The sequence below is a fragment of the Dryobates pubescens genome, unplaced genomic scaffold, assembly GCF_014839835.1.
Source record: "Dryobates pubescens isolate bDryPub1 unplaced genomic scaffold, bDryPub1.pri scaffold_67_arrow_ctg1, whole genome shotgun sequence".
Taxonomy (NCBI): domain Eukaryota; kingdom Metazoa; phylum Chordata; class Aves; order Piciformes; family Picidae; genus Dryobates; species Dryobates pubescens.
The window spans coordinates 64,794-78,623 of NW_026530787.1; the positions used below are offsets into that span (position 1 = coordinate 64,794).

At 50.1% G+C, this 13,830-nt stretch overlaps 2 protein-coding genes across 2 annotated transcripts in view; one reads left to right on the forward strand and one right to left on the reverse strand.

Moving 5' to 3' along the window:
• Positions 1-13,830, forward strand: part of LOC128899796 (zinc finger protein 850-like) — a gene marked incomplete at its 3' end in the record, with an annotated part of 129,452 nt that overhangs the window by 55,593 nt on the left and 60,029 nt on the right. The gene's annotated exons all lie outside the window — the stretch shown is intronic.
• Positions 1,760-12,291, reverse strand: LOC128899795 (oocyte zinc finger protein XlCOF6-like). The gene is made up of 5 exons (XM_054179496.1): positions 10,706-12,291; positions 5,813-5,858; positions 2,692-2,739; positions 2,318-2,470; positions 1,760-1,969 (listed from the first exon to the last, which is right to left on the reverse strand). Exons 1-5 carry the CDS (start codon positions 12,289-12,291, stop codon positions 1,760-1,762), a joined length of 2,043 nt encoding a protein of 680 aa, XP_054035471.1.

Consider the following 13,830-nt stretch of genomic DNA (forward strand, 5'->3'; position numbering starts at 1 on the left):
CTCTGTGCTGGGTTAGGAACTGGCTGGAGGGCCGAGCCCAGAGAGTGGTGGTGAATGGTGCCACATCCGGCTGGCGGCCAGTCACCAGTGGCGTCCCCCAGGGATCAGTGCTGGGCCCCATCCTCTTTAACATCTTCATTGATGATCTGGATGAGGGGGTTGAGTCAGTCATCAGCAAGTTTGCAGATGACACCAAGTTGGGAACAGATGTTAGTCAGTTAGAGGGTGGAAAGGCTCTGCAGAGGGACCTTGACCGACTGGACAGATGGGCAGAGTCCAATGGGATGGCATTTAATAAGTCTAAGTGCCGGGTGCTGCACTTTGGCCACGGCAACCCCATGCAGAGCTACAGGCTGGGGTCAGAGTGGCTGGAGAGCTGCCAAACAGAGAGGGACCTGGGGGTGCTGATTGACACCCGCCTAAACATGAGCCAGCAGTGTGCCCAGGTGGCCAAGAAGGCCAATGGCATCCTGGCCTGTATTAGGAATAGTGTGGCCAGCAGGAGCAGGGAGGTCATTGTGCCCCTGTACTCTGCATTGGTTAGGCCACACCTTGAGTACTGTGTCCAGTTCTGGGCCCCTCAGTTTAGGAAGGACATCGAGACACTTGAACGTGTCCAGAGAAGGGCAACAAGGCTGGTGAGAGGCCTTGAGCACAAGCCCTATGAGGAGAGGCTGAGGGAGCTGGGATTGTTTAGCCTGGAGAAGAGAAGGATCAGAGGCGACCTCATTGCCCTCTACAACTACCTGAAGGGTGGTTGTAGCCAGGTGGGGGTTGGTCTCTTCTCCCAGGCAACCAGCACCAGAACAAGGGGACACAGTCTCAAGTTGTGTCAGGGGAGGTTTAGACTCGAGGTGAGGAAAAAGTTCTTCACTGAGCGAGTCATTCGTCATTGGAATGGGCTGCCCAGGGAGGTGGTGGAGTCGCCGTCCCTGGAGGTGTTTAAGGGGAGATTGGACGTGGCGCTTGTTGCTATGATCTAGTTGTGAGGTCTGTTGGAACAGGTTGGACTTGATGATCCTTGGGGTCTCTTCCAACCTTAGTTACTGTGATACTGTGATACTGTGATACTGTTGCCGACCCCTTCTTGCGGCAAGTGGCGCCCGAACAGGGACCCCACAGAGAGGGTTCGACCGGGACCCCACAGAGAGGGTCCGACCCCACAGAGAGGGTCATAGACTCACAGAGAAGTCTGAAGGTTCCTTGAGGGTTCGACCCCACAGAGAGGGTCATAGACTCACAGAGAAGTCTGAAGGTTCCTCGAGGGTTAAGTGTACAGTCGTGAGCGCGGAGGCAAGAAGTACCGGCCCGGGATAGCAGTACCGGAGGCTGTTCGTTGACCCACGGAGAGGCAGAGAGTTCGTTGACCCACAGAGAGGCAGCGAGACGACAGCCTGGGAGCCGAAGACGTTGTAACCTGGAACTGCTTGGGAACTGTGCGCACAGGTACTAATGTATAATGGATAGGCAGGAAACGTATGATTTACTTAAGTGCTTTTTAGAAAAGCAGGGCTCTAAGTTAGATGTTAAAAAGGAATTGGAGCCTTTGTTGGAATGTGCTGAGAAGTTGGGGTATTTCGGGGATCCCAACGATGTTTTTGATAGACTACGGTGGAAGGAATTAGGACAAGATTTATGGATGAAAAGTATAGGTGATGATAAGGCTGCTAAGAAGAACAGTAAGCCATGGAGAGCGGTTATGGTAACATTCGATCAGCATGCTGCAGAACAAAAAGCTGCTATTCAGGCACGGCAAAAATTATCGGCGGGCCGACGGCAGCTTGGGCGGGCCAGTATCGGCGGGCCCGAGGAAAAGGATCGGCGAGCTAGACTTGGCGGGCCGACGGCAAACTCGGGCGGGCCGGCATCGGCGGGCCTGAGGAAAGGAGCGGCTGACACTGACGGGTAACAGCTCGCGGCAGTGAAGTTCGCGGCCGTCGGTGAATATGGAAGGAGAGGCAGCGCTCTCCTTATTGCAATGCTTTTTAGAAAAGCGTAAGGCGCAGATATCGCCCGAAGTAATTCCTGGGTTTTTGGCCCATGGATCCGCTTTTAGGGTATTTCCCGAGCGGAGATAGTTATTTTGATGACACTTGTTTGGACTATGGAAACAGACTGTGGGACTGGGTCACTATCAAGCTGCAAAAGCCGTGGCGAGAATGCATAAACTGTATTAAAAAACGAGATGCAGCCCTAGGTCTGAGTTGCAGCCGGACGATGTGTTTCAAAGTATCGGCCGATCGACCGGGGCCGCCCCCGATACATCTTACGGCGGCCACATCGCGTTTTGCCAGCTGCCACCACATCGCGTTTGCACCCAGTGGGGAGGGAGCCGAGAGGGGGCAGCTCGGTGCGTTCGATCTCGTTCATCAACACCTTCCTCTGATATCGCCAGCGAGGGCTCGGATTCGGAGACAACAACACCGCCAGCGAGGAGTTCAAGCAGCGTCGACTTTGTTTTACGGCCCCTCTGAGAAACAGCGGAGCGCTTGGGGGCTCGCGGTGACGGCGTTCTTACCACCGCACCCCGCCCGCGACGGCTCCGACCAAGGCAGTACCGACTGACGCACCACTGACAGCAGCGGCAGCCCAGCGGCGGCCGCTTGCCCGGCCCCCACCCCTTTCCCCTCGCACCAGCGACCCCCCTTCCCAGCGGCTTCAGCCGCGACTCTGCTCTGATTTAAAGCGACAGTGCTTAATTTTCTCATTCCTGGTTGTAATGTCTTTCAGAGATTTGCTATTTAGAGTTTTGCTAAGCTTTTGTAATAAGAATGGTGAACGGTACGCATTTGGTACTTGTGGGTGGTTAATACATAGCGATTGTGCTAAGGTATGAAGATTTGTTATTTAGAGTTTTGCTAAGTTTTGTAATAAGAATAATGAATAGTAAGCATTTGGTATTCACAGGTACTTAGTACATAGTAATTGTAGCAAGGTATACCTACTTAGTAATGAGTTCAAATTATAAGATTTCTTTTCGGTTCGAACCTTCTTAGTTGTGTGCCTTGGCATTTCAAAGGAGCTCCATGTAATATTGTAATAAGGTTTGTAGTGAATAGGTATTCATTTTCTAAGGTATTCTTTAGCTAATATAAGGTTTTTAGATTTCTTTCTTAGACATAGACAAAAAAAAAAAAAGAGAGAAAAAAAAGGGTGTGAAAAAAAAAAAAAGGGTAACAAGTGCAAAGAACAAGAAATTTTAAAATGGCAAACAAAAAGGTGACAAGTGCAAAGAAAAAGTTTAAACAAACCAAAATATAACAAAAGTACAAAAACTCTGGATACAAAAATAGAGTACTAAATAACAGAATAACAGACTAGAGTACTAAATAACAGAGTAATAAACAAGAGCAACAATAAAATTAAAATATTAAAAACAAAATATGATAAACTAAAAAATCATTGCTGACAAAATAGCTGTTAACAAAAATGTAAGAATTGCTAGTAATAAATAAAAGATAAGGATTATCAAGACTACTAGATTAAAACAAAAACTCTATAAAAAGAAGACATCAAGAAAGTTAAAATGCACAATAATAATAAAAGGAATTAATAGAAAAGCAGGTTACAAAATATAATAAAAAAGCAAAGATACAAAATAAAAACAGAAAATAGATTAAATGAACTAAACATGCAAAAAAAATTGAAGAATATAAGATCAAACAAAATAAAAGATTTAAAAGCAAATGACAAGTAGGTCGCCTCGAGCCTTCTTTCCTGCTACCTGCGATCATCGCAATGAACAACGGCAGAGGAATCAAGACCATGAGGACACAGCATCTCCCATGAAGCTGAACATCGATCATCTGGGATCACAAATGCCATTCAGAAGAATGTACCATGGCACCATGCGAATTAGGACTGAATATTTTGGTTGTTTGATAACTTTGTCTTCTCTCTTGTTAACTAGGGATAAAGTTTCATCTTTACATTTCGCCAAACAAAAAAAAAGGGGGGGGAAAGAGAGAATACCCCCACAGCAGAAAAAAATAGCTCATGGTAACCCTAGCAGTGACCTCAACGACTGTCACGATCCAAGATGTCAACAGAAAGCATCTAACTTCTAACCGAGTGTCGTGACTGCTTAACTGTTGCATGGATGTTAGGAGATCAGAATTACTAGGATGAGCAAAAACACGTTATTTTGTGTAATTTTATATTGGGCAAAGCAATGAAGCTCTTTTTGCTCTTGCTGTTTTCTTGCAGATTCCTGTCTGTGAAGCTAGAGCCTGGCCAGATCTACCTTTACAGATTAAAGAAATCTTGCTGCCATTAAGCAGTTGATGATTTTTGACCATCCTAGAGAAAATAAAAATGCAACATACCCCTAAAGCAGATTGCAAAAGATAGTGCTAAGGATTGCATTTGTGTCTTAATCTCTGTGTGCAATGTGTTCAGGCATAATCAAGTCTTCTCTGTCAATAAGTGAAATGTAAAGACTGGAACTATTAGGATCTCAGTTCTTCTTTACAATGTCTGTTATCTTTGACCATGTGTTATGCCAACGCTGTTAGAACATTCTAACCAGTTCAACTTAAGCACCGTGCCTTGTATGGGTGACATGGGCCAACATGACAGGCAGTAACAAATTTTGTTTGAGCTTGTAGACAGTGGGTTATACAATTGATAGAAGAAGTTTTAAGGTTTTTAGGTATCATTGTATTAATTTTGATTATTGATAAGCCTGAATGTATTGTGTAGAGTTATATAAGGCCTTATTTCTATTAAAGAAAACGGGGGAATTGTTGAGGAATGGCTTGTAAAGACATGGTTCTACGGAACAATGGTTTGAACAAGAGCATGTAGGCCAGACTCCATCTTGTTATTTACTGCTCACAGTAAGCTAGTGTGTTGATGCAGCCAGGCCACCATGGCCTTGTAGCTGTGCTTGCAGCTGCCTGCAAAGGATAACAGGATACCAAAGCAAGGTCACTACGCCCTTACAGGCGATAACAAGTAAAGAAGAATGTAAAACAGAATTCTTGTGATTATCTCATCAGGATGGGAAAGCAGGATGTTTAACCGCAGAAGGTGGGATCGGCAGCTAGGCTACTGTATATAAGAAGTGTCTGATGCTCAATAAAGTTGGATTTCGTGGATCATATTGATCGTTGCCGACCCCTTCTTGCGGCAGGATTGCTCACACCACTCGTAGCTGGCAATCCCACAGCTAGCACCAAACTGAATATTCCAAATGATCTGCCTTCTGGAGTCACTGAAAATGAGGATTTGAATTCTGGCCTACCTCTTTCTGGTGCTGAGATACATGCTGTACTCTGCAGATGCAAAATGCTTGATTTCAAGAGTAGTCAAAATTACTGAAAACATTGTTGGGGTAAATCCTAAAGGGAAAAGGCTAGCACCAAATTGCATGTTCCAAATGATCTGCCTTATGGAGTCAGTGAAAATGAGCATTTGAATTCTGGCCAACCTCTTTCCTGTGCTGAGTCACATGCTGTACTCGGCAGTGGCAAACTGCACTTTTCAGAGTCAATTGGAATATGACCAAAACATTGTTGGGTTAAAAACCTAAAGGGAAAAGGCTAGCACCAAAGTGCATGTTTGAAATGATTTGCCTTCTGGAGTCAGTGAAAATGAGGTTTTGAATTCTGGCCTACCTCTTTCCTGTGCTGAGATACATGCTGTACTCTGCAGATGCAAAATGCTTGATTTCGAGATTAATCAAAACTGATGAAAACATTGTTGGGGTAAATCCTAAAGGGAAAAGGCTAGTACCAAATTGCATGTTCCAAATGATCTGCCTTATGGAGTCAGTGAAAATGACCATTTGAATTCTGGACTACCTCTTTACTGTGCTGATATACACGCTGTACTCTGCAGTGGCAAACTGCACTTGTCTGGAGAGAATTCGAATATAAAGAAAACATTGGTGGGGTAAAACCTAAAGGGAAAAGGCTAGTACCAAATTGCATGTTCAAAATTATCTGCCTTCTGGAGTCACTGAAAATGAGTATTTGAATTCTGGCCTACCTCTTTCCTGTGCTGAGATACATGCTGTAATCTGCAGATGAAAAATGCTTGATTTCGAGATTAAACAAAACTAATGAAAACATTGTTGGGGTAAAACCTGAAGGGAAAAGGCTGGCACCAAATTGCATGGTCCAAATGATTTGCCTTCTGGAGTCAGTGAAAATGAGCATTTGAATTCTGGCCTACCTCTTTCGGGTGCTGAGATACATGCAGTGCTCTGCAGATGAAAAATCCTTCACTTCGAGATTGATAGAAACTAATGAAAACCATGTTGGGGTAAAACCTAAAGGGGAAAGGCTAGCACCAAATTGCATGTTCCAAATGATTTGCCTTCTAGAATGAGTGAAAATGAGCATTTGAATTCTGGCCTACCTCTTTCCTGTGCTGAGATACATGCTGTACTCTGTAGATGCAAAATGTTTGATGTCGAGATTAATCGAAACTACTGAAAACTTTGTTGGGGTAAAACCCAAAGGGAAAAGGCTAGCACCAAATTGCATATTCCAAATGATCTGCCTTCTGGAGTGAATGAAAATGAGCATTTGAATTCTGGCCTACCTCTTTCCTCTGCTGAGATACATGCTGTTCTCTTCAGTGGCAAACTACACTTTTCTGAGTGAATTCTAGTATAACATTGTAGGTGTAAAACCTAAAGGGAAAAGGCTAGCACCAAATTGCATGTTCCAAATGATCTGCCTTCTGGAATCAGTGAAAATGAGCATTTGAATTCTGGCCTGCCTGTTTCCTGTGGTGAGATTCATGCTGTAATCTGCAGATGCAAAATGCCTGATTTCGAGATTAATCGAAACTAATCACAGTATCATAGTATAGTGAGGGAACCGAGAAGACCAACACTTCAGCTCCTGCCCCACTAATCAATTGTCCAAGGGCCCTGAACTCCTTTTTAATCGCCCTTCTTGCCAATTTCATCACTCCCAGCTTGTATTACCAGCAGAGGGTAATAGTCAGAGGGATAGATCAGCTTTGCGATTCTCCTTGCGATGTCCCTGACCCTCTTACAGGGTAGGGAGCAGACCTGCCTGTGGGATGGGTCAGGACGACATATGGGTCCCTCAGTACGCCCAGGAGAGAATTCGAATTGTCTCAGAAACGTGCAGTTTGCCACAGCAGAGTACAGCATGTACCTCAGCACAGGAAAGAGGTAGGCCAGAGTTCAAATGCTAATTTACACTCGCTCCAGAAAGCAAATCGTTTGGAACATGCAATTTGGTGTTAGCCTTTTCCCTTTAGGTTTTACCCCAACAAGCCGCTCTCCATCATTTCCCTCCCATCCTGGCTCACTGGAGAGGTCCCAGATGACTGGAAACTGGCCAATGTGGTCCCCATCTGTGGGGAAGAGGTTATTAATTTATGAATTATGAAATATGAATTATGAAAAATATTATTTTTATTAATATTATAAAATTGGGGTCGACCCAGCTCGGCAATTTCCCGGGGGCAGGAATGCGGCTGCAACAGGCGGTGGCTTCTGGCTCGCTGGGCTTAAAGCAACAGCAGGGCACCCGGGCGGTCCCGGGGTTCAGTGCAGTGTAAGCACGAACCATGTTTAAGTAGTCCCTGGAGTTAACAGGGCTCAGAGCGGCACACGTGGTGCTCTTCCCTCCCACTACGGTGGGGTTAAACGACTGTGTGGACGACCACGGTGGGTCAAGTCCTTCTTCCCCAGCAACTGGGCAGATCTTACCCTCAGGGGTTGGTCTAGTCCATACGGTAGTGATGGGGGTCTCTCTTCCGGTCGGTGTGACTGGCTATGGTGACGCTGGCTCCTCAGCTCAGCGCGGTGTCCTTCCTCTATGGAAATAATTCTTCCAATCGCTTCTCACATGCAGGTGCTTTGATATGTGTGCATGTATGTAACAGAAGCTAGACAAGCTAGGGGTCAGAGTGGCTGGAGAGCTGCCAAACAGAGAGGGACCTGGGGGTGCTGATTGACACCTGCCTAAACATGAGCCAGCAGTGTGCCCAGGTGGCCAAGAGGGCCAATGGCATCCTGGCCTGTATTAGGAATAGTGTGGCCAGCAGGAGCAGGGAGGTCATTGTGCCCCTGGACTCTGCATTGGTTAGGCCACACCTTGAGTCCTGTGTCCAGTTCTGGGCCCCTCAGTTTAAGAAGGACATCGAGACACTTGAACATGTCCAGAGAAGGGCAACAAGGCTGGGGAGAGGCCTTGAGCACAGCCCTGTGAGGAGAGGCTGAGGGAGCTGGGGTTGTTTAGCCTGGAGAAGAGAAGGATCAGAGGTGACCTCATTGCCCTCTACAACTACCTGAAAGGTGGTTGTAGCCAGGAGGGGGTTGGTCTCTTCTCCCAGACAACCAGCACCAGAACAAGGGGACACAGTCTCAAGCTGTGCCAGGGGAGGTTTAGACTCGAGGTGAGGAGAAAGTTCTTCACCGAGCCAGTCGTTTGTCATTGGGATGTGCTGCCCAGGGAGGTGGTAGAGTCGCCATCCCTGGAGGTTTTGAAGGGGAGATTGGACATGGCACTTGGTGCCATGGTCTAGTTGTGAGGTCTGTTGGGACAGGTTGGACTTGATGATCCTTGGGGTCTCTTCCAACTGTAGTTATACTGTGAGACTGTGAACAATAAATTCAATTGCAGAGGCTGAGGCTCGGACTTACACTCGCAAGCGAGCACAGAGACAGAATGGAGGAGGAGGGCCCTTGTTTACTCACTGGGGTAATGCTTATAGAATCCCTTGAGGCTGGGTTTGACCAGTGGGCATTCTCATAAACAACTGGCTTCAAACTATGAGAAAGCATGAAGCTAGAATTCTTCCATATTTGGTGAATGCACGAGCACAGCATGCACCAGATGCGTGCTAGCCTGGCTTTTGTCTTCCTCCTGGGGGGGGGGGAGCTCACCCACATGCTGGGGCAAGATTCAGTATCTGGGCCTTCACCACACCATCCACAAGAAGGGTTGGATGGAGGAACCTGGAAGCTGCAGGCCTGGCAGCCTGACCTCAGTGCCAGGGAAAGTGATGGAACAGATTATCCTGGCGGCAATAACTGCACCTGAAGGATGGCCAAGGGCTCAGGTCCAGCCAGCATGGAGTTAGGAAGGGCAGGTCCTGCCTCTCCAACCTGATCTCCTTCTGTGATCAGGTGACCTGTCTGGTGGACGTGGGGAGGCCTGTGGATGTGGTCTACCTGGACTTCAGCAAGGCCTTTGACACCGTCCCCCACAGTAAACTGCTGGCTAAGCTGTCAGCTCATGGCTTGGACAGCAGCTCTCTGAGCTGGGTTAGGAACTGGCTGGAGGCTGAGCCCAGAGAGTGGTGGTGAATGGAGCCACAGCCAGCTGGCAGCCAGTCACCAGTGGTGTGCCCCAGGGATCAGTGCTGGGCCCCGTCCTCTTTAACATCTTCATTGATGATATGGATGAGGGGGTTGAGTCAGTCATCAGCAAGTTTGCAGATGACACCAAGTTGGGAACAGATGTTGGTCAGTCAGAGGACAGAAGGGCTCTGCAGAGGGACCTCAACCGACTGGACAGATGGGCAGAGGCCAACAGGATGGCATTCAACAAGTCCAAGTGCCGGGTGCTGCACTTTGGCCACAGCAACCCCATGCAGAGCTATAAGCTGGGGTCAGAGTGGCTGAGAGCTGCCAAACAGAGAGGGACCTGGGGGTGCTGATTGACAGAAGCTGAACATGAGCCAGCAGTGTGCCCAGGTGGCCAAGAAGGTCAAGGGCATCCTGGCTTGTATCAGGAACTGTGTGGCCAGCAGGAGCAGGGAGCTCATCCTGCCCTGTGCTCAGCACTGGTTAGGCCACACCTTGAGTCCTGTGTCCAGTTCTGGGCAGTTTAAGAAGGACATCAAGACACTTGAATGTGTCCAGAGAAGGGCAACAAGGCTGGGGAGAGGCCTTGAGCACAGCCCTGTGAGGAGAGGCTGAGGGAGCTGGGGTTGCTTAGCCTGGAGAAGGCTCAGGGCTGACCTCATTGCCCTCTACAACTATCTGAAAGGTGGTTGTAGCCAGGAGGGGGTTGGTCTCTTCTCCCAGGCAAGCAGCACCAGAACAAGAGGACACAGTCTCAAGGTGTGCCAGGGGAGGTTTAGACTCGAGGTGAGGAGAAAGTTCTTCACCGAGCGAGTCGTTTGTCATTGGAATGTGCTGCCCAGGGAGGCGGTGGAGTCACTGTCCCTGGAGGTGTTCAAGAGGGGACTGGACGTGGCACTTGGTGCCATGGTCTAGTCATGGGGTTTGTGGTGACAGGTTGGACTCCATGATCCTCGAGGTCTCTTCCAACCTTAGTGATACTGTGAGACTGTGATACTTAGGAACAAATGCCCCCAAAATTTAGGCATTGTGCCAGGAATGCCTGAAATAAAAGCAGACAGACAGAATTTGGGTAACTTTCAGGTTTTATTGACACAATTGGGCAATGGACAGAGGGGTTCTTACCCCAGGGGGACACAAAGCATTGGGGAAGAATCAGGCAGACTCTGGCAAAGCTCTGCCCAGCTCCCATGGCAGTCCTTGCTGTGCTGACTCAGCACTGTAATTGTTCTCATCATCACTAATTGGTGTTCAGAAAGGCAAGAGGTGTTTGTTATGGCCAGACCCCCCCCCCCCCCAGCCTCTGAGAAATGCAGGTGAAAAAGAAGTATTTTGGTTCAAACTGCTGAAAAGGCCCTTTCAGGGGGTCACGATTCCCCCAATAGACCCTGGTTGGGTCTATCTCACATCCCCTGCACTGTGGGCTGGTCAACAGTGTGACTATAGCGATGCTTGGTGAGATAGGCGCTGCGACTGAAGCTCTTGCCGCAGTCGGGGCAGGTGAAAGGCCTCTCACCAGTGTGGCTGCGGAGGTGGCAAATGAGAATGCTCCTACGGGTGAAGCTCTTGCCGCACTCAGAACAGGTGAAAGCCTTCTCAGCGGTGTGCAGACGACGGTGCTGGGTGAGGCTAGAGGTGCAGGTGAAGCTCTTGCCGCAGTCAGCACAGATGTATGGTCTCTCACCACTGTGGATGAGTTGATGCTGTCTGAGTCTGGTGCTTGTGGTGAAACTCTTGCTGCACATACCACAGCTGTATGGTTTGTCACCACTGTGGGTGAGTTGGTGCTGGATGAGTCTGGTGCTTATGGTGAAGCTCTTTCCGCACTCAGCACAGGGGAACAACTTCTCTCCGGTGTGGACACGGCGGTGGATGGCGAGGGTGGTGCTGTGGCTAAAGCTCTTGCCGCAGTCCCTGCAGGTGAAGGGCTTCTCGGTAGTGTGCACACTGCGGTGCTGGGTGAGGGAAGACTTTGTAGTGAAACTCTTGCCACAGACAGCGCAGTTGTACAGCTTCTCACCTGTGTGGGTACGGCGATGGAGGGTGAGGGTGGAGCTCTGTCTGAAGCTCTTGCCACAGTCGGCACAGCTGTATGGTTTCTCGCCGCTGTGGATGAGTTGGTGCTGGATGAATGCGGTGCTCGTGGTGAAGCTCTTGCCACACTCAGCACAGGGGAACCCCTCTCCGCTGTGGATGCGGCGGTGGATGGTAAGGTAGTACCTGCGTTTGAAGCTCTTGCCGCAGTCCCTGCAGGTGGACTTCTCAGTGCTGTGCACACTGCGGTGCTGGCTGAGGTTAGCCTTCTGAGAGAAACTCTTGCCGCAGACAGCACAGCTGTATGGCTTCTCACCAGTGTGGGTGCGGCGGTGGGTGGTGAGGGTTGAGCTCCGGGTGAAGCTCCGCCCACAGACAGCACAGGTGAACTGTTTGGGTGCAGTGTGGGTAAGGCGGTGCTTCATGAGGCCAGAGTGCCTGAAAAACCTCTTGCCACAGTCAGTGCAGGTGAAAGACTTCTCTCCGGTGTGCACAAAACGGTGATGGCTTAGCTTCCCCTTCAGGGTGAAGCTCCTGCCACAGTCGGCACAGCTGTATGGTTTGTCCCCTCTGTGGATGAGTTGATGCTGAAGGAGTCTGGAGCTTGTGGTAAAGCTCTTGCTGCACTCAGCACAGGGGAACAGCTTCTCTCCAGAGTGGGTGCGGCAGTGTCGGATGAGCTGAGAGCCCTGCCTGAACCTCTTGCCACAGTCCCCACAGACAAAGGGCCGGGGGCCAGGCTGGGGGCAGTGGTGCTTCACCGGCTCTGAGCCAGGTGGGAAGCTCTGCCCACACTCAGGGCACTGATTCAGCTGCTTGGGTGGCACTGAGGGACCTGCTCTGGCTTCATCCTCCTCCATACATCCCTTCTCCTCACCCTGGTCACCTTCATCATCATCATTATCCTCCTCTTCATTCTCATAGTCACCATTCTCCTCAGCATCATCATCGTCTTCCATCTAGTCCTCTTTTTCCTTCTCCTCCGCTCCCGTGGGGCTGCACTTGGGCTGCTCCAACTTGATCTCTGGGTGCTGCTTCTCCTCCCAGCTCGTCTGGGTCCTTCTGTGAGGCCATACTGGGGGAGGGAGGGGTCACAGCTCTGCAATAGGGAAGATGGTAGCACCTGAGCCCAGGACCTCAAACCCTCATATCCTGCCTGGGTGATGACTGTCCCCGAGTCCCAACACCTCCCAACACCCAGCTGGAGGAAAGAATGCAGAGGAGACCTCAAACCTCCACTTTTTGGCACAGTGAGGGCTCAAACCTCTAATACTTGTGCTGAGACCCCAGGTTCCTGTGATCAGTGCCCTGAAGTATGCTGGGGCTTACAAGTGGTCTTGACCCACTTTCCTTGAGGCTGGCAGCACTGGCAGGGTGGTTCCTGGCCCAAGGATGGCTCAGCACTGCCCAGGACCAGGCAGCACAGCTCAGCCTTGCTGGGGGCAGCTCCCAAGCCCAGCAGCACAGCCACAGCACACAGCCAGGGCTGATCAAGATGGGAGGCCTCAACAAGTGCAGACTCAGCTCCTTGCCCAGCACACAGCCCCCAGCACACAGCTGCAGGCCAGCACCACAACACAGCTGCCTCCACACAGCCTCTCCCAGGCCTTGCCTAAAGCTTCCTCCCACTGCCTGCCCAGGGCTCTGCTCCCTGCAGATGCATTTGACAGCAGACCTTGCTCTGGACCCAGCTCTCCTCCCTGGCTCTGCCCCCACCACACCTACTCTGTGCTCACCTCTGCCCTGCACACACCAATCTGCTGCCCACTCCCCAAGAGAAGATCAGAGCAGCCCTCAGGACACAAAGGGAGCTTCATAATCTCTGGAGATGCAGCAAAGGGGGAAGGGACTTGGGCAGCTTCTTGCTAAACTTCTTCAGCCCTCACTGGGATGCTGGAGGAGTCTCTGCCTCCTGCCCAAACCTCACACCTCCAGCACCCTTCACACACCTGCAGCCCAAAGACACTCACTGGAAAGGGTTTGGCTTCCTTCTCTCCCTGACCATTTCTCTCAGCTGGCTCTTTGCAGCTCTCCTGGAGCTGCCACTCCACAGCCCCAACACAAAATGAGGTTGGATGGGAGGGCACAGTGCCCAGGGGCTGCTGTTCATCTCCCAGCTGACACATGCAGAGCTGCAGCACAATTCACTCCTTTCACCTCCTGAAATGCTGCCAGATTCTGCCATGCCCTGCACACACATTTGCCACCTGGGGCCTGGATCCTCTCCCCTTCCTGGGGGGACAAGGCCTAATTCCTGCCTGAGCACACCCAGGCCCTTCCCTCATTCCCAGCCCATCCATGGCTCTGCTGCCTTGGCTGTCCCCTGGCCCTGTGTCCCCCTCCTCCACTGCCACTGCAGCTGGAAGGGTGGAGTGGGAAATGCTGTGGCTGAGGAAGCCTCTAAGGAACTGGGCTGGGGTCGGGTTGTAGTGAGTGTGCCAGATCTCAGCCTGAGCCCCAGGCACAAGGGTTTGCCACACCCCCAGCAGTCCCACACT

What these genes read in the sequence shown, in the direction of transcription:
- LOC128899795 (XM_054179496.1), bottom strand. Translation starts at nt 12,291, where the DNA reads ATGGAAGACGATGATGATGCTGAGGAGAATGGTGACTATGAGAATGAA. An exon ending in CAGCCCACAGTGCAGGGGAT is followed by an intron (nt 5,859 to 10,705) that starts GTGAGATAGACC and finishes AATTCTCTCCAG; the next exon opens with ACAAGTGCAGTTTGCCACTG. An exon ending in ACAGCGTGTATATCAGCACA is followed by an intron (nt 2,740 to 5,812) that starts GTAAAGAGGTAG and finishes AAAACTCTAAAT; the next exon opens with AGCAAATCTCTGAAAGACAT.